Source organism: Cavia porcellus, unplaced genomic scaffold, assembly GCF_034190915.1.
Source record: "Cavia porcellus strain 051 isolate PalLab524CR breed Dunkin Hartley unplaced genomic scaffold, mCavPor4.1 scaffold_4, whole genome shotgun sequence".
Taxonomy (NCBI): domain Eukaryota; kingdom Metazoa; phylum Chordata; class Mammalia; order Rodentia; family Caviidae; genus Cavia; species Cavia porcellus.
The window spans coordinates 88,265,369-88,285,400 of NW_026947487.1; the positions used below are offsets into that span (position 1 = coordinate 88,265,369).

Consider the following 20,032-nt stretch of genomic DNA (forward strand, 5'->3'; position numbering starts at 1 on the left):
TTAATTGTATTCTTCTCTCTGTCTCTCTGTCTCTCTGTCTCTCTCTGTCTCTCTGTCTCTCTCTGTCTCTGTCTCTGTCTCTCTGTCTCTCTCTCTGTCTCTCTCTCTCTGTCTCTCTCTCTGTCTCCCTCTCTCTCTCTCTCTCTCTCTCTCTCTCTCTCTCTCTCTCTCCTTTCTTTATCTCCCCTCTCTTTTTCTCCTTCCCTCCCTCCTCCTCTCCCTTCCCTTGCCTTTCTCTCTTCTGAGTTCTCCTCTTTGCAACAAATATTTTAAAGTCAATATTTGAAATCCACACTGAAACACATCATTAGCCAAGACTTCACCCTTGGAGACCAGCATACAAGTTATAGATTTTCAGTGTGCCTTCGGAAGGAATCTATTTAGCTTGAGCACCTGTACTGTCATTTGGATGACTGGCAAAAGAAAAAGATGTATACAGATCAACAGGGAGAAAAAAAAAGTAGAATTGAAACACATTTCTAGACAAGGCAGAAAAACTTTAATATAGGATTATTTCTCATCCTGGGAAAAATTCAGAGCAGAGAAATTATAAACAAAATACTTTTTTAAAAAAGACAGAAAGATTTTTGAGTGAAATGTACCAAGCCAGATCTGCTCACCAATCACAAATGTCCATGAACTGAGAAGATAATTTCTAAGTCAAACACCAAACACAAAACTAAAATAGAAACCTCTCAATGCATTGACACACTGGTCTCATGCCTCTAAATTCTAATATATAATTCATTGTAGCTGTCAAAGGATACAGAAGACAAACTAGCAATGCTTTCCCAATACTAAAGAAAATAAAGCAAAAAACATAAAAGATCCACACAAATGTGCTGCAAAACACTTGCAGTTATGCAATCATTGAGCTCTACAAGAGCTATAGTAACTTGGTTTATCTTGATGTTTCTAGGTGCAGACATTATAAATAGCTCTTAGTAGGAACATATATGCATGTGCAAACACACACGAAGGCATGTGTGCACACACACAATAGGTACTGACCAAAATTCCACTGTATTGTGAGTGTAGTCCCAAAGGCAGTGCCAGAATGGGTATAAAATTATGTTTTGCACTGATTTGCTTGGTATTTGGAGTAGCCAATATTTCATTTAAAAAGTAATTACCTTATAGGACTAGCAGTGACATCAGGATCACGAGCAGTCACTTGCCCAATGACAGAGTTCAGAGCAGCATTTTCATGAACTTCGAGAAGGTAAGTTGGTGAGGAGAAGACAGGAGGCTCGTCAGCATCTTCAACAACAATTTTCACTGTTGCTGTGTCTTTAAAGGGTCCCCTGCTACTGAAACGAGGGTCAATATGGATGTTGGCTGCCTCTACCTTCAGCGTATAGGATTTTTTGGTCTCAAAATCCAGAGGCTGTTAAGAAATGACAAAGATGAATGTTTTTCACTAATGACCACAGCAGCAAGAACAAATGAGTATAATGCTGATGGATGAAAGTTATGTGCATTTAAGCCCATTTGCGAGTCTTAATGAGATCACTCTCCATTCCCCCAGATTCAACCTGTAAATTTTACAGGCATTTATTGGTATCTGTTTATTATAGAAGCGCAGTGAACCTAATCTCCTATTGTTTTGTTTTGTTTTGCTCATTTCACTTGGAATTCACAAAATATTCACAGTCATGAATTGTGCCATCAAAATTTCACTTCAGAGTCATCATAAAATTTTACTAGTGATGGCATGACCTGCATACTAATCAGCCAGTTAATCGGGCCTCTGCTGGTAGAAGATAAGGCAGCGTTGAACACAATCTCTATCTGAGAAGAATATTTTATCATTTCTGCAACAGTGTGTGAAATGCAAAGAACTAGAAATAATCATTGTTTAGTCCAAGGAGACATTATAAAGCATAATTTAGCACTAATCCAACAAAGAGTGTTTTCTTATTGCATTTCCAAAGCTCTGCTACTCGACTGATCATGTGGCTAAAATGAGGCTTATTTTTTAGAGTATTCTTAGAAGTTCTCTATTGTAAATTTCAAGCTATGACAAGGGTGGGCATACAAAGAAAGGCACAGGCACATACAAATCTGCTTGTGTGTCTATTTTGAAGGATGAGTTGAAGCGGTATAAATAGCTAAAGCTAGGTCTGACTGTGTACCTACCCACCATTAAATAATTTGAAGTTAGCTCTTTGCACCATTTCTGACAAAATTTTTGACATATTAATATTTCATTCCTCGATTGTTCAAGATACTTTAGTCCATGACCTACGCAAATGTCATTAGGTAGCAGAATATGGTTCCTTTTAATACCCAGAAGCTCATCTTTATCAGAATACTTATAGAGAAATTCTTAGCAAAATAAAATAAAATGCTCCAAATTTCAAGGACGCAAATCTGCTGTAGTTTATGTCTGCATTAGAATTTATCATAAGAAACACAGTTTTCAATCTGCAATGCAGATTTTTAAAAAAAATAAGACACTGAAACGCAAGCAAGCATCAGTGAAGTCTTTCAAAAGTTTTGTGCAGGCTTAAGTATATATTCTTATTTCAGAATCTTGTGTTGATTTCTAATCTGAATTCACATCTAATGTGTCTTAGTTTTTCCTCTCAATATTTTCTAGTAAATGATGCAAACAGTCACTTGCTTGTTGATTCTGAAATTGCTAGGCACGTGCATATACATGTGAATGGATGATTCCACATCAGCATATTCATAATTTGCCAATCGCTCCTACTGTAACAGTTGAGCAGTTTTAGGTTCTTTGCAGACATGTTTCAGTATACTAGATTACATTTTGTTTCATGATTTCATTTTTAATTGAAAAATAATACCTGTGTACATTTATGGAGTAAAATATGACAGATAGTTCTATGTGTATATTATAAATATGATACAGTAAAGCTGGTTAATAAATCCACTATCTCACCAATTTGTTTACTAGGAGAAAAGAGAATATCCAATATGTATTCTCGTCACTTTGAAATATACAGAATATTATTATTAGCACATTATTATCAGTACATTGCCCAATAGTCAAATCTTACTGGGGCTTTGGAGAATTTGATTTAACCTTATTCCTTTCTCCATCATTTTTTCTCTCCCAGCTCTCAGTTTCTGATACTTTTCTAGGCCTTCTTCTCAAGATTGTTCCAGACATAAGTTTCTGTAGCCCATCATCTAAAGAAGCTGAAGATCCTGTTCCTACTCAAAAGGAGAAGTGGGTACCCTCTCCTCTTCCCTCTGATTGGCTTCGGCAAGACTTCAGAGAATTCCTGCTGCAAAGGTGCTTCAGTAAATAGTCAGCTCAACATAAGGACAATATATCCAAATACATTCCACAGTGTTCTTAGGTTTATTTCAAGCAAAACAGATACCTCAGGCACTGTAGAAATGTGACTCCTTATATACTGTTCTATAGAGTAAAATACATGTATGTATTTCTCAGTGTCAATGTACATGGTCTATGAGTTTTGGTTTCAAACTTATGAATAATAGTGCATAAAACACTAAAACAGATAAACGTTTCAAATTTGTAAAGGCAGGTTATGGTAACAAAGGATAACAATTAATAATAGCAATAAAATAGGGCCAGAGGCATACTACCTGCCTGGCAAGCACAAGGTTATGAGTTGGAGGTCTGGTACCAAACCAAACCAAACCAAATCAAACAAGAAACAATAAAATGAGATTAGAAATAGCTAGCCAACGAAAGTGCAATTAAATAATTGACTCAAGTAGAACCCTACTGTACTCTGTTGTATCTCTGAGTTTTGAATACTGACAGCTCTTAATTCTAAACTCAAGCCAGGATCCTGGTATGATGACAATGTTGCTAACCAGAATTAAAATAAATGCAGACATTTTTTTCTTACACTAAATTTTAAACATTATATTTATACAAAGATATATCCAGAAAATCCTGTGCTTCCATGCTTAATACTTCTGCAATGAGGAATTTTAAAAGCAAGACCACTGAAATTAGGTGTTTGTATAGCATGATAGACTAAAATAGTAAATTTAGAGTTATATCAGTTTAATGTGAATCAAGAAACATTATATTCTACCAATAGTGTGTCTAACCACCAATTTTTATTAAAGAATAAGCAAATCTGTTTAAAAATTAATCTTTTTTTCAGAACAAAGTATGAGGAACAATATTAAATAAAATAATGGTCATAAAAATGCATTTTTTCTCACAAATACATTGTGCACTTAAAACAATGGATTGCTTTACACATTTTTTGGAAGTCAGAATTTATGATGAGAAATACAAATTTAAACACTTTTTCATATCAATCATATGAAAACAAGTTGCTGGTGAAAGCAATCTCAGACTGACTATGCTATTTATAGCGATGTTTGTGTCCCAAATGGTTGTCACAAACCCAGAAGCAAGGCAGGTAGAGAGCAGATGTGGAACAATTATATAGGCAAAGACTAGAAACTTTTGAATTTTTCGCCTGTTCAGGACAACTGAGATGTTTTCTCACTGAGAATCCTCTTAATAAATTAATGCCTTAGAATACTTTCTTCAAATATTATTGATAGTGTATCAGCTTTTATTCTTCCTTGGTTGAGGGTTATCTGCAGGAAATTAGTGAGAGTGTCCTGTACAAAGACCATGTAAATGCCTGTGGCTTAGGAGACACTACTGAGGCATAGATTAGTAAAGAAATGTACCAAGTAGGGTGAGACACAAGGGCCACCACAGAAGCTATTTACCAGTGATTTAGCTGAACTGTGGAATATTGTCTCATCGTGTTACAGGTGCTAAAATGAATCTAGCTCTTCTGTGTCATCAATTAATTGAAACTGTTTCCAGCTATAAAATGCTGTCAATTGACTTCACTCAAACATGCTTCCAACCTCATTTCATAGAAATGTTTCAAACATAAACCAAGTTGTTCTCTGCTTACCTTTCGTAGTCTTATGATGCCATCTTGGGCCTGAGCATCAGAAGTGATTTCAAAGAGTGCTGTTCCGTCTCCATCAATGATGTCATATGATGACTGTGCATTTTCCCCAATATCCTGGTCATTGGCTTTGACCCTTCCTATTGCAGTACCAAGAACCACGTCTTCCGGGACTGAGAAGTGATACAGACCTTAGAAAAGAGAGAAACACTGAGCACTAAACACCATCTAATTCAGTAATTCATTTAGTAAATATATGTTAAGTAACTCTTGTACCAGGCACTATCAAGACAGTGATGTAAAATACAAAAATATCGCTTTTCCTCTGTGAATTGTACAGTATTTAAAATAAACCAGTCACAAGCATTTCCCAGAAGTAATGAACTCTCTTTAAGACTTTTTGACTATACGGAACTTATTCACCTGTATGTTTACCAAGTATATATTTGGAACAGCTATATCAGAATATTACTATGTCTGTGTGAATGTTCTCTGCAGTTTGCTGTATAATCTCATTGACTGCCTGTGGGGATATTCATTGTTGCCCAACATAAAATAGTAAGCTAATTTCAGCACAGAAAGATGCAATGTGTAACACACTGAAAGTCACTTTTGAACTCACTTTTATATTTACAGACTTGCAGACCCTTTTTGATAAAATCCAATTACTAAACTTCTGCTGTGCCCTGCAGCAAGCTGCTCAAACACATGAAACACTCCTCTTGTTACTGAAGTCTTCATTGCTCTGAAGACTAAAATCCTACCTTCAAAATTCCCTAGGCAAAATACAATTACAGTGTATTTTCATTCTCCTAGAGGGACAGTAGAACATGCCTAATTAGTGGCATTGGTCCTATTTTTATTCAAATTGCTGCCATTGTGAGATTGTTGTTGCTCAGCTTCAGGTAGTGAAAGTAGATGACGCTCCAACCATACTATTACCATTTTAATAGTCACCTATAACATTTAATATAGGGTAGTCACCTACCCTATAACTTTTGCACTTTTTTCCTGAGGGTTTTACCTGGTCTTGAGATTTTACCTAAGGTTTGTCTGGTTGGACCTACCAGAATATTACTGGTCCCACAGAAGCAAGTTCAAAGACTAACAGGAGTTAGTATATAAAATGATAGTCTCTTCTCTTCTCTAGTAGGACAACTGAGTTATTTCTTTTGTTTCTTCCCAACAGTTTAGAATTTCCAGTCATTTCTAGTGGTAACTGCTTCAGTCATGCAGGCGTTTTTTGGAGCTCTATCTATCTTTCACTCTCCCACTGGTGTTTCTTGGAACTAACTTCCAGTTAAATGACTTATTAGTCACGTTATTGCCTCGTTCCTGTTTCTGGTGAAGCAAAATTCAGATAGTCACAAAATTTTAATCCTTTTGCAACAACAAGGGAAAAATAAACATTCAGTGAACTATAAGACCAAAAGGAAAAACTGAATCTGGAAAACATTACCTAATTGTGTTGGAACTCAATCACTGAATCTCTTATGTAAACCAAAGTTCATTTTACCCAAAACAACAAAACATACTAAACAAAATTGGTTTAACTGATGAATAGTTTCTTCTAGCACTAATACTTTTTGACTTAATGAGGAAATAAAAAAGATCTTTGGAATCATGAAATTTTGGAGCTGAGGAGCAAAAAAATTTTCAAAGAAGTTTTACCGTAAGGTAAGCATTAAAACCATTGTGTGGCACCCAAGTCTCCCAGAACTCTCACAATTAGTTTAATAGTTCCATTTTCTTCATACTTTATATTCTGAGTGAGGCTGGAGATGTCTTTAGGTATTCTTATTAAGTAAATAAGCCAGCAAGGGGCATGAATTGCTGCCAGTGCTCCACTGAGGAGTCTTGTGAATCCAAGCAAATGCAACATTCCTTTATCCATTGCTGTTCTGAACATTCTCACCACTTCTATTTGTGTGATCATAGTTAATAGTTATTACCTCTAAGAAAAGGCAAGCTTTTGAAGCTCATCTGCAATTGCTGAATTCAAGGAATCATTTTTGTGAGAAAGAAGATTTGCATATTAGTGTATTAACTATAATGCAACTGCAAAAGAAAGGACTTGTAGGATAGGATAGGAAAAAGGGTGACTTCCATTTAAACAATTTTTTCAGTCCATTGCTTCCTACTTTATAAATGGTTAGATGTAAAAGTTGGGATAATTTTGTTAAAATATATATCTGTTCTATATTTTAGCCCTGAAATTTCTGCAGATAAATTCTCAAAGCTATGTGAAATGTGTCTGTTCAATCTTCACATTTTCTTACTGCTTCCCACTTCTCTTCCCTCCTTGTTTTAAGCAAATGGTTTTCCTGTGGTGTTTCCAAATCTAGGAAGGTGCACCAGGTGGCATTTAATCTCAAATATCGCAAATTTAATAACTTCACTTCTTTAACTGCAAATGCAATCAACCCTCAGAATTCTGCCAGTATTAACTCTTACATATTTATTACAACTAGAGTCTATTATGCTTCCACTGTTACCATTTTTTCTTACCAAAGTTAACAACACCTTTTAAATGAATGTTTATAAATATACATTCAACTAGGTATAGTATGGACAAGATGCTAGAAGACCAGATTTCCTTTTGTTCTGATTTATCTGGATCCAAACTATCACTTCAACTATAATCTAAAATATTTTAGTGATTTCTCAGTGACCTTTGACTTAAGATCATGGTGCATAAAATGACCTACAAATTGAAGTACAATACTGCTAATTCCTCTCTGGCCTCATGCAATACTATCTCCCTGGTTTTCTGTTCTCCAGTTTCAGTGAAATTCTTCCTATTCCCATACAAGTTAATATACCTCTTTTCATGGGGCTTTTGTATGGTGTATATTTGACATACATAGCATGATTCTTTGATATACAACATTATTATTTTATTTTATATACAGCATTTTTATAGTCATCAAGAAAAAAAAAGAATACTGGATAAAGAAAGGGTGGGGCACATGGTCAATGAAATATGATGCAGCTTTTTAAAAAACGTAATCTTTCAATTATGACAACGTGCTTGATCCTAGAGGAGAGTATGGTAAATCAAAAAACTCTGAAATGAAAAGAAAACCATCATCTAATGTTATTTATATGCACAACTTTTAAAAAGTAAATACATGTACGGAGGACTTAATGAACATTCTTTTAGCTACAATGTCTACTTTTCCTCTCTGGTGTCATCCTCTTTAAGCAAATCTTATTCACTCTTCATATCTCACTATAAAAGTTCTCAGGTCAGAAACGCCTTGCAGGATCATGGCTCTATGTCACTTTCCTTGGACAGAAGCTCAGGAGCAAAGTGTTCCATGAACATATAAGAAAGCTGGCCAATAATCGCCTGACTCAGGGACGTGGCTGCCTGAAATTCTGCTAAGGTTTCCAAAGTAGAGCAAAGCCCTAGAAGGGACGAAGACAGTCAGTGATCACTCATGTCCCTCCCAGTGACAGGAGGCAGGATGTTGGTTTGCAGTGAGCCCACTGTGTTTTCTTTCCTACTAGACATTGGGGATTTGGTTTCTTTTATACAGCAGGATTAATAATAAATCAATATCTGAGCTAGGTTTTTATCATTTTCTCAAGTTTACTCAAATTCTTAGTTATTACTATGCACTTGATATTTGAAAATTCATCCAAGTTCATTGAAATGAACTTGGGATGTATTTAGCAGATAGGATAGTTGGTTATACATATATACACATCAATACATAGAAAATATGCAAAAAAATATATATATATAATTTGTCATACCTTGCAAATATATACTCAATGTATATTATCAGTTTGGGGAAGGTCACTGGATATTATAATATGCATTCAAGTGAAAATATACTCAGATTCTCACCTAATACAGGAAATCTACTTACTCTGTGCAAATTTTGGAGGATTGTCATTAACATCACTAAGAGTCACGGTGAGGGTCGTGGTCCCAGACAGGCCACCAGAATGTCCACCCATATCTTTGGCTTGGATAACAACCAGATATTCTTCCTTGGCTTCTCGGTCCATGTTGGGAAGGGCAGTTTTTATAATAGCTGAGAGAAAGAAATGAAAGAATCACTTCCCTGCCAAGGGCTCATTAGCAATGAATATGTGAGTCTTACACACACACATTCACGGGCACGTACACAAACTTGTGTTCATACATGAAGTTTCTACTCTGATAGTTTTCCATTTTCTCCTCACATTTAACTGGATCATATCTCTGACATTAATGCTGAGAAAGCTTATAGTCATGCAATTATGAATAACTTGAAAAACTATGTTCCATAATGCATAGGATAAAACTTGCAAAAATATACATTAGAAAGTAAACTGCCCACCAAATTAAAGCATAAATCATAACATTGCCACTTTCACCCAGGAAAACCCTGGAAGTGAAAGAATCCTACAATTTATCATATACCCAAATTCCTCTAAAAGATGAGTAAATAGATGAATAGCTTGAAGGCTCTAAGGTCAAAGATAAATTATCCTGAACCTCACAAATACATTAGAAGATGAAGGAAATAAAAGCATTCTTAAACTCAAATGTAAACGACAAATCGGAACTAATACAGTCAAGTTTCTAAATTCTAAGGTACTCTTCAACTACATTTATATTTTAGTGATTCAGGTATGTACTGTACTGTACATACCCTACTGTAAGAGTGAAAAACATTTTAGAAAAATGAGAAGAAAAATAAAAACACATAATACAAAAATCACATAAAACGATACTTCTAAAGCTTTGTGTTGTTTTTTTTTCTGCTTATTTTCAGTTTCGTGTTTTTGTTTCACCATAACAATTTTTTATGAAAGATTCAAAATTTTCTTATTGACTTTTGAAGTTATGCTTAAAATATTTATTTAGCCTTCTCCCTATCCTCCTACCTTTTATTCTCACACAAATATCCATGACATTCTGCTGTGTATAATTCTACAGTTATGAAATATGCCCACATGTAAAGATGCATATGTGCATACAAACACTTGTCTGCAAATCTGAACATGATATAAGAGTTTTCTGAAACTTATGTTTCTGAGATCCTCTCTTGTCAGTGTAAAATGGTCCACCACATTACTTCTTATAGCCTCATAATTTTTCATTTTTTGAAGCTATTGTGTAAGTAGCTTAAAGTTTTCCATTTAATGGGTGTTCAAGGTATTTCATTTCTTCCCATTTCACACATCTAATAGACATATTATTTTGCCACTCTACTTTTTTATTTCTTATATTTTATTTAACATAGAATCAAGGTGCCCTCCATACTGTTAATGTCATAATAAAAATTATTATGGCTATCCTAAAATCTTCTTGTTGGATGGATGTATATTACATAATTTTTTCAAGTGATAGGAAGCTGTCAAGATTAAAGACACTTGTATCTTCTCATTTCTAGTCCCAGAAACACCATAAACGTTTACTTTGAATTGAGGATGAGGCACTCTATTAGTCAATTTTGAAGCTGTAATCCTCTTTTTTTTTTCTTTTTTCATTTGTATGCTCTAATTGAATCATCTGGCTGTAAAAGATTTTCAAGGAGTTCAAGTTCATGAATTGCCTGAGTAGCAAGCAAGTACAAGAGTAGCCAGTGAAATCTAATACTCCCAGCACTGAGCATGCCCTAGGGAAAGCTGAATGTTCTTATCATGTTATTAGACCTTGACATGACTTTTATATCAGGACTTGCCTTTTGGGGAGCACTCAGTTGGATAATCCTGCTTACTGGGAAACATTTAGAGTAATATAATAACATCTTTAAATATAATTATTTGTTTTAGGATATGAACATATCATAATATAATACAGAGATAATACCTAGATGTTTAAAATAAAAACAGGAAAATAATAAAGACAGAAACATAGCAGCCATTCAGATTTGACGACGGTAAGGCATGACTGAAGGGAAAATGAATGAGGAAAAAACACACACACACTAGTGATATCTCTCAGACACTTGAAATTAAAATAATTTTGTGACTCAGTTTAAAATAGCTGGGTGTCAGTGAGTTAATTCAGAAAAAGAGTGAAGCATCACAGTAGAAGCTTATCAAATAGAATAAGAAATGCTCCAAGGATCTCCACTAATTACACAATTTATTATGCCTTCCAACATTCAGATACACAGTTTCTTAAAATACATCTGTATTGACAAGTTTGATTCCCCTTATGAATGTTCTCTCATAATTAAAGCTAGTATTTTGATTCCTTATCTTTATTTTCACACTTCATAGCTTTGTGATCATTAAAAATTATAAGATCCATCAGGACTCAATACTCTACCCTGCAAACTGAAGATAATAACCATTACCTTGTGGTAGATATACCAAAGTTATGCAAAATAATGCTCTCAAAGTTGTGGGCATTCAGAAGTTACCCAGAGAAACTATTTCCCTTCTCACTTCAGCTTCCCTTGCCAGCGTTGATGGAAATGGTGGTTAGAGTGCTGAATATTCTCCAGTTGTTCCTGCAAATTCATTTTCTGCTCTCTTACACTTGGTATGAATGAGAGATCTTAATGTAGTGTTTATTTTTTTTTTTTTCAACTAAATCTTTCGCTTGCTAACTTTCGGTTAGGTTCTACCAATACAGGTTATTGTAGGAGATTGCAAGAGTGGGGCAGGTTAAGGTTTCAGACTCTCCAGAGTCCTTCACTCCATGATTATGCATCCCTTGTTAGGATCCTTATTCAGGGATATTGGTTAGAGCACACCTCGGCAAGGCATCCAGTAATTCTCTCAGTTCTTTCAGGCACAGGAGTGATGAAAGTACTTCCCTTGCTAGCATTGGGAAGCTTCATTAATGGTCTCTAGATTAGGTCATGCTTTTTGTCACCAACCCTTCTGAAACTCTCTTTCCCTACACCATTTCTGGTAAGACTCTAAGAGATATGATTAGATCATTGGTGCTTTAGCCAAATGCTCAAAAGTTCACCAGCATGCTATTCTACAGACCCCTCCCCACCTTAGCAGCATGTCAGAGTGACAATGTGTTGCGTGGCAGAGACCAGCTCCTTGAGAAGCAGGCAGGTGTGTGCCTCCTTATCTGTAAAGTGAGAACAATTTCTACTCAGCTAAGTGAGCTGTTCAAGAGGACCCAGCTGGGAAGGGGCTCTGCCACAAGTCTTTACTCATTCTTTTCTTTAACATCAGGGGTGGCTTTCCTAATTTCTAAAGCAGGAAGTCTCCAGTTTCTTCAGGACAAGCAGCCTGCTTAATTGGCTTCAGTTCGAACTCTCTAATAAACCATTCCCGCTTTGCCTGAGCCCACTGCCTGTATTCTCAAGCCCACAGCTAGAGCCCAGTCATCTGGAAGAAAAGACAAAATTGCTAGAACTTCTTTTCAGCTACCTTTTGGCTATAAAGGGGGGGGGGTGTTAGAAACCACAGGTGGCCTTAATCTCCCATTTTTCTCTTTGCATTGAGTCTCACCTAAACATGTTACTTAACATTTTCATTCCTATTGAAAAGGCAGATCATTTCCCTTCCATAGATATTGCAAGATATCGATAAACTCCTAAAATAGAAGATTAACATTGTCTGAAAAGTCTCTATTTCTTTTCCTCTGCTTTGGCTCACATATTTTCCAATGCATTAGTAGCTTTAGGCTGTTTGTAGACAAGAGAGAGATCTTCCCTATTTTTAAAATCATTGTTTGTTATTTAATAACTCCTAACATAGTGCAGAAAATATAGTAATTAGGGCAAGGTTTTTTCTGTCTGTCTCGGATACGTGAAGGCAAAATGTTTGGTTTATGGATTTTAACAAAGGGACTTAAAACCTCAATTAAATAGCATTTCTTACCTATTTCCAACTTGGATTTTAAGTGTGCAAATAGGAGATGGCTACTACCTTTCAGCTTAATAAACTAAAACACCTTTTAATGGTTCCTCATTTAATAACTTTCCATTGCTCAAGACATGGAGGCTGTCCTACTTTTTCTTAAGAGTGGTCAAGCAGCAACAATGCACATACATATCCCCTGTGTGCTTGTACTAACATCTTTGCAATACCCAGAGACATGTTGAAAAGTTTATGTATATTTAAGCTGCCCTACACCAGCTTACTAGCAGGTAAGGTTTTCAATGTTTTAACAAGCTGCATGAGAAACTGATTTCATTATTTATTTATTTATTGGGAAGTTAGTAAAATCCCTTGTGGATGTTTGATAAATTCACAAATGAATAAACTTAGATTATTTTTTAAGCCATGGAAATTCCAGGATAAATTTGAGTTGATACAATTAAAATAATCTCACTACACCTAAGATCATAAATTTCCAACTCACTAATGGTTGTATATTTGGGATACAAATTCTCTTGTCACACTGCCTAGCTTAGGGACACAACTAGTCTGGGGAAGCTTTTTTCCTTGAAAATTCAGGATTCTAATCAGTTGGTAATTTCGAGAAGTTTAAACTTCAGTTGGTGTTCAGAGAAAAAGTGAGTGAGCCCTATAGGACTCTGAAAAGCATTAACTACATAGCAGATTCAGAGCAGAGAATGAAAGGATTTGCCTGTAGGGTAGTTTCCCTGAAGCTCTGTTTTGAAAATCTAATCCAGTGAGATACATAATGAGAACATGTCTTTCTCCATGAATTTAATTCATTGAGGATTTGAACCTCCAACTATAAGTAGAGGCAGGAAGCTGGGGGATTGGAGGTGGCCCCAGACAGGAAGACTAAGAAGTGGTGGAGAAAACGTGTTTCTCTGAAGCCAGCATCCCTTATCTAGCTGTAAAGATGCGCATGTGCTTGATTCTCAGATAGTTAAAAGTTTTATTTTGTCTTTATCCAATCAAGTAGAGATTTCCCTAGTGCAGAAGTTTAAGAATGTAAATCGTAGACTGACCTAAATGCTCCCTAACGCGAGGCAGCTGTTCCTGATGTCTCATCACACACGGGAAGTACTTCTGATTTGAATAAAAATTTCAGTCATCTCAAACATTTAAAATGTATGTCTTTTTTCTCTCTCTATTGTCTTTGGTATTGTCATTTGGGAAGCATTTTGTATCTATCATGAAGTCTTCTTTTTATACTTTCTGTGCTTTTCCCAGATTGAGAGGCTTCAGGAGAAAGGCAAGGAGATGCTGATTAACTCTTTTGTCATTTTGGAGGCTGATTACTGTAATTCACCCATCGCGGGTCTCCCAGATTGTGCTACTCAGAGATTGCAGTTAATATAAAATGCTGTGCTAAACTCATCTTTTGAATAAGGCTTGTTGGACACATTATTCTGGTTATGAAACCATTGGCTTTGTTATCCCCAGAAACCCTTAGTAATTCGGTGTCTATTATGTTACTAACCGTAAAACAGGGTCTTTCACTTATGAGGTTAAGTGGCAGATATTCATGACAGATTAGTTCTTTGAGGGGTGCATATACAGCATACATGAGTTATGTTACTGTGTGGTTTGTACTGCATGATATCTGTCACGAAGGGTAAAAGAGAAATGGAGACACATGTCCACCATGACGTAGGATCACAAAACAGCAAACCTACATACCTATTTTTTTTTTTTTTTTAATCGGTACCGGGGATCGAACTCACGACTGCCTGCTTGCAAGGCAGGCGCTTATGCCGCTGAGCTAAATCCCCAGCCCCCCCTACATACCTATTTTGCAAACAGAAAGTGCCACATTTAGACAAGCACATTAAAAAATGAGTCAGCCTCCATATAATATGAAGAAAATTGTGTTTCCCTTTCCTTATGACTAGTAATTTATAAATTGAGCAGGTAGGTAGATTGAGATATATACATATGTAATTTGAATGACTTTGATTTCGAGAAATTGCATTTCATAGTCACAATTAGAGCATATATGTGAACACAGAAGTTCTTATTCTTGATCCTTAAAGTAATAGAGTATAGCAAGTATTTATACAGTATTTATATTTCATTGATCATTTATAAGTAACCTAGAGATGATTTAAAGTACAAGGTAAGATATGCATATTTTATATGCAAATATTTTTCTACTTTATTTAAAGAATCTGAACATCTAAGCATTTTGATATTTACAAGAAATCTTGGTAGCAATGCAGAATCACTGCATGTATTGTTATCTTTGTGAAATATAATAACACCACTGAAAATAAATTGGTCAAATGCTTCAGGAATCAAAAGCTTGTTTATACACCTGAACCAAATATTTTTTAAAGCTTACACTTTAAGAAAATCATAGTATTTGTTTCTTCTTGATACTTCAAGGCATAGTTGATCACTTTTCTGTATAATATTTTAAAAGGAAAATAGTTTTCATAGAGAAATATTAAATTAGTGATATAAACTATAGAAATCAAAGACATACATTGTTAAAAATACATTTAAAAATGTTACAAGGATTTTGTAGCAAAATGAAAATGTTTACACTAAAACATTACTCAATTTTCTCTGAAGTAATGCATGCAATGTTTATACTATGTTATAACATGCATATAAAATTTGGAACCAAATATGCACAACAATAATTTGATGGGTTTCTTTGGGCATACTAGAGGAATATTACCCTCTATTTGCCAGAATTCTAGCAGAAAACACAAATCTTTGTATGTTAAAAAATGAACTATGCAGTTAGATTGATGAAAATTTGTTTTGGTGGGATTATTAGAAGTCATATGATCATAGACAGGTCATCTCCCCTGAGCCTCACCAAACTCAAAACAAAATGTTATAAACTGTTAAACTAGAGTTTAAGATTGGTATTATAACATGATAGTTCAAAAAAACTATTTTACTTTATACAATACATGCACACATACATATACTAAAATCAATATATGTAAAGAGATAATTATTTTGTATTTATTTATTTATTGGTACCAGGGATTGAATTCACGACCTCATGCTCGACGTGCAGGTGCTTATGATGCTGAGCTAAATCCCTTGCCCTTGTATTTATTCTTACACATATGTATATACATAAATGGTACATATATGTCTAATTTATTAATGTTTTCTCTTATACTACATAAATATACACATGAAATTTTAAATTTACTTATCAAGTCAGTGATAATTAGCACAAATATATATGATTTTTAGGTAGAAAAAAGATACTATCAGATGTGAACATCTGTACCAATTTCAAAAAAAGGTTTCCACATTAGTTACCAGATCATTTTTTTTTTCTTTTGCATTCAAACTTCCACATGATTTTTGCCAAATATATTTTACCACAAATTTGTAAACAGCATATACACTTGATTCCCCAGGCACTGTCCCTTCTTCAGGCTTGATGCCTTCACAATCTTTGTGTGGGTAATGCAGCCTAGACTATTTCCCCCCTTCATTCTACCTCTTAAAATTCTAGTTAAGCTTTCAGCCCCAGCCCTGGTGTCTCATCAGCCAGGAAGCCTTCCCAGGTGGAACTAATTACTCCCTTCCTTTTGATCTTACACACCTTTGTTGGAAACTTCTTCACAGCATTTATTTTATGCTGCTTCCCCATTCTGCCACCTCTCTTACTGTTTAGCCTGTCCTGATAATAAATGTCTATGTATAGAAACCTTGACTCATTCATTCTGCTATACTCAGAACAGAACCTAATACAATCCCTGACATATAGTAGGTGTTCAAAAAAAACATAGAAAGGAAAATATTACAAAGAGGAAAAAAGAAGATAGGAGCTGATGACAAATGAACAAAGAGAAAAAATGGCAAATAATATCTTCCAAGATGCTTCGGAAACTCAGTTGTTGAGTATACAAACATTTGATAAACACTGTCATGTCTCCAGGAACTAGAGATATGTAAATATTGCTACAAGGTCACAGAAATACTAAATATTAGGACTTGACCTCTTATCTTACTATCTTCAAGGTTCAAAGACTATTTCAATCTGAAACAATGCAAAAAGTCACATGTTGAATGCATGCCAGTGAATGCATGCCAAGGAAAAATACCGCACTTTAGAAAATGTCAGTGAGTCTGTAGACTCAGGAACCCAGGGGTTCACATTGTTTTCCTAGGCATTAATCCATTCAGAATTGACATTTGGGGTATTAATTAAATGTCTTCTGTATAAAGTTATGATGTAGTGTTCTAATATTTTGAGTATTCTCAGAAGTCTTTGAAAAAAAGAGATAGTGCCCATTGACTAGGTATTCCAGTAATACTTTGTGAGTTTAATTACCTGAGAATGTAATAACGAAAAAGACTTTTCTGATATATTTGCTTTACCAATGAATGTTGTTCTCGTCATGCTTGTTCTTTTTGAAATTCCATAGTTATTTGTTTCTTCTACCAAATACATAGATGTGACATTAAAATTCTCCTAGAACAACTGATAGGGAACCTTAATTCATTCCCTAGAGTTTCCAAGTGTAGTGTCACTTGAATACTAAGGGTTCAGGATATGGCTCAGCATGGGAAAAGGTCTAGGGCAAGGTCATATAGACCATATAGACTGCACTTGCACAAGGACTCAAATCTCTGTCTCTAAAATCTAAGTTATAAAATATTAATGAAATAATACATTCTGCTTTTGCTAACAAAAATCTCTATAGAGTTCTCAGTAAGATGTTTGTCCAACAATTTCTTCCTATGCTATCACAGCATCTTAATGAGTCTGTTTGATAGGTGACATTTTTCATATAGATTTTATATCTTAACCCGTGCATGCCCTGAATCATTTAGCTTTGAAAATTTTTTCTAGAGAACATCAAATCTGAACGATTTAAATCTACCACTATGGATTATTCAGTTGCTCAGTGTGTAAAAATTGGTTCCTTAGATATACATTTCTTCTCTCATAATGGTCATATCCTTAAACTAAAACTCCATAGCTCCTTAATTATCCTGTTGTATTTATAGATCACAGCAATGTCTATACTCACATCTATAGGGAATAGCATATAAAATCCTTGTAAAGCTACTAATAGTTACACCTAATTTATTTATCTTTATATGTAGCATACACAGTGACTTTAGTACATGCCTTGTTGCTGTTGTAGTTTTGGGTTCCCCTCTTAAATAATTCTGCCTGAGCCACAATTTCCAGTATCAACACATGGCTGGCCAATAACTGATTCTACTTAAATTGTCAGTTTTGAGTTACATTGAAATATTTGCAATTATTCCTATTCAGAATTAAGGTGAATTCTTTTCCCCTAAGTGAAAACACTTCCAGAGATTCCTCAATCAAGTAGAATTATTTCTGTGAAGAACATGATGGCACTATTCTCTCCTCAAGGCATAATTCCAATAACTAATTATACATATAATAAGTATGGTTGGTTCAAAAAGCAAAGTGAAATTCACTGTAAAATTGAATGATTTGTCCTAGCAATTCAGAACTTAACTAGATAAGGACAACAAGTTTGTAGATGAGATAAAAACATGCTTCAAAGTGGCCTCCTCAGAAATAGAGCCAAGATTTGCAGTGAGTCTGGGTAGATGATTAATTTCAATTCTTAGAAACTCAGAGTCTTCATCTAGAAAAGGAAGATGGAACCACTCTCTAGAGTTTGAATGAAATAGTGCATACCGTAATTCACAGAAGGTAGCATATGCTCAAAATAATTCTTATCAAATCAGTCTTATCCTCAAATGTTAAAGTGATCTTCATTTTTCTCATGCTTCAAAGGAACTTGCTGGCCCTAGATATCAATCAGACATGCTATGTCTTATTGGTCACAGCCTGCCAATACAGACAAGTAGGACACAGTTCATAAAGAGCTCAGATTTGATATCATGCACTGGGTTTGATTTCTGAGTTTTTGACTTCCTGACATTATAGGTAAACTGGGGAATTGGCATAACATCTCTTATTTAGTTACTGATTTTTCTTCTGTTTACATGAAGAAAAAACTTACTCTAGATTTTTTAAAGGATGATTGTTAAGGTAGAATACACATGTAACATATTTTGGTAATAATTAAAAACTAGTAATTAATTGATCAGTGTGACAGCCATGACAACTACGACTGAGACGATGTGATTACTCTAAGGCATATGGCTGGCTGCGTCGAGCTGCAGGCATGCAAGGTAGCAATTTGCTTTCATTGCTCTCACACAGGGCAGAGAGGCGCAACTACTTCAATGAGAGAGGTACTGAGAAGGAAGATTCTCCTGTCAATTACGGTAATGGCCTCAAGGGGCATCACATATGTACTGATGATTTGCCTAACTCCTCCTCAGTAAGAATCAGGAAGTAGAATGAACTACAAAGATATATTCTAGAGCTACCCACTACCACCATGCCACCAAGGCTTTTCTTTGTCAACCAAAGAAGTTTATGAAACACTGTTATACACAAAAATGATAGACATCCAAGTAAGGAGAGGAGTTACAGGCTAGAGTCACTTAAAATTCTGACAACTTTATTCTTCTACAGTAATTCACGGGGCGCAGATCTCACAGCTATCCCGGGATAATTGGCTCACCTCTCCTGTGGTTCTTTTCAGCCCTAAACCTTCCTAGACGCTTGCTTGCTGTATTTCATGAATTCTGGTTTTGAAATCCTCCCACATTCTCCTTTGGAGGTGGAGGCTTTTTTCTTCCCCAACCCAGTGACTTTCCTCCTTTCCTTCATATTATCTCTGAAAATAGAATTCTCCTCCTCCTTCCCTCATGCTTTTCATCAGAAAAAGCTGCTGTATACCCACTTATTCCAGTTGGTGACTATTGCAAGACTTATTGTCAGCAATTGGCACAACACTCACCACTGATTTTCCCTCTTGCTTATATTCATTGGTTTTAGTTATTGTAGACCTTTTTCTATGTTTCCATCAAAGCTGTTTGTACTCATGTAGTCAATACCTTTCGGCTCCCACTCATGGAAGGATGAGGGCAAGTAACACTATTTAAAAAATACTGATTCTATTTTATACAGAAAAGAGGGAAGAAGAAGTATGCTAAATAGCTTTCAGGGCATGAAGCTGTCATTCCATAAGAGTTTTTGAAGCACTTACTGCTTACCCAACACCATCTCAAGTACCAAGGATATGGTATTGAAGAGAGACAAAGTGGCTAAACTTTGCAATCTTTACATTCTCAGTAAGATAGCAGCGAGGTGGACCACAATATGTAGATAAGTAAAACAGGGGGGTAGGAGGCTACAGGAATTTTTCACTTATAAAGGAATAAGTGCTACTTGTGTGGCAGAAAATCTAAGGCTGATACATGTAGTCTGCAAAACCATT

The 20,032-nt window shown here is 35.3% G+C and overlaps 1 protein-coding gene across 5 annotated transcripts in view; it reads right to left on the reverse strand.

Moving 5' to 3' along the window:
- Cdh8 (cadherin 8) overlaps positions 1–20,032 on the reverse strand; it is a 337,933-nt gene that overhangs the window by 139,770 nt on the left and 178,131 nt on the right. For all 5 annotated transcript variants that reach the window (XM_063247432.1, XM_063247433.1, XM_063247434.1 and 2 more), the window contains exons 5-7: positions 8,774–8,941; positions 4,899–5,086; positions 1,134–1,387 (exon numbers count right to left, since the gene is read on the reverse strand). In XM_063247432.1, the coding sequence (XP_063103502.1) occupies positions 1,134–1,387; positions 4,899–5,086; positions 8,774–8,941 (610 nt within the window). The remainder of the gene's footprint in view (positions 1–1,133; positions 1,388–4,898; positions 5,087–8,773; positions 8,942–20,032) is intronic.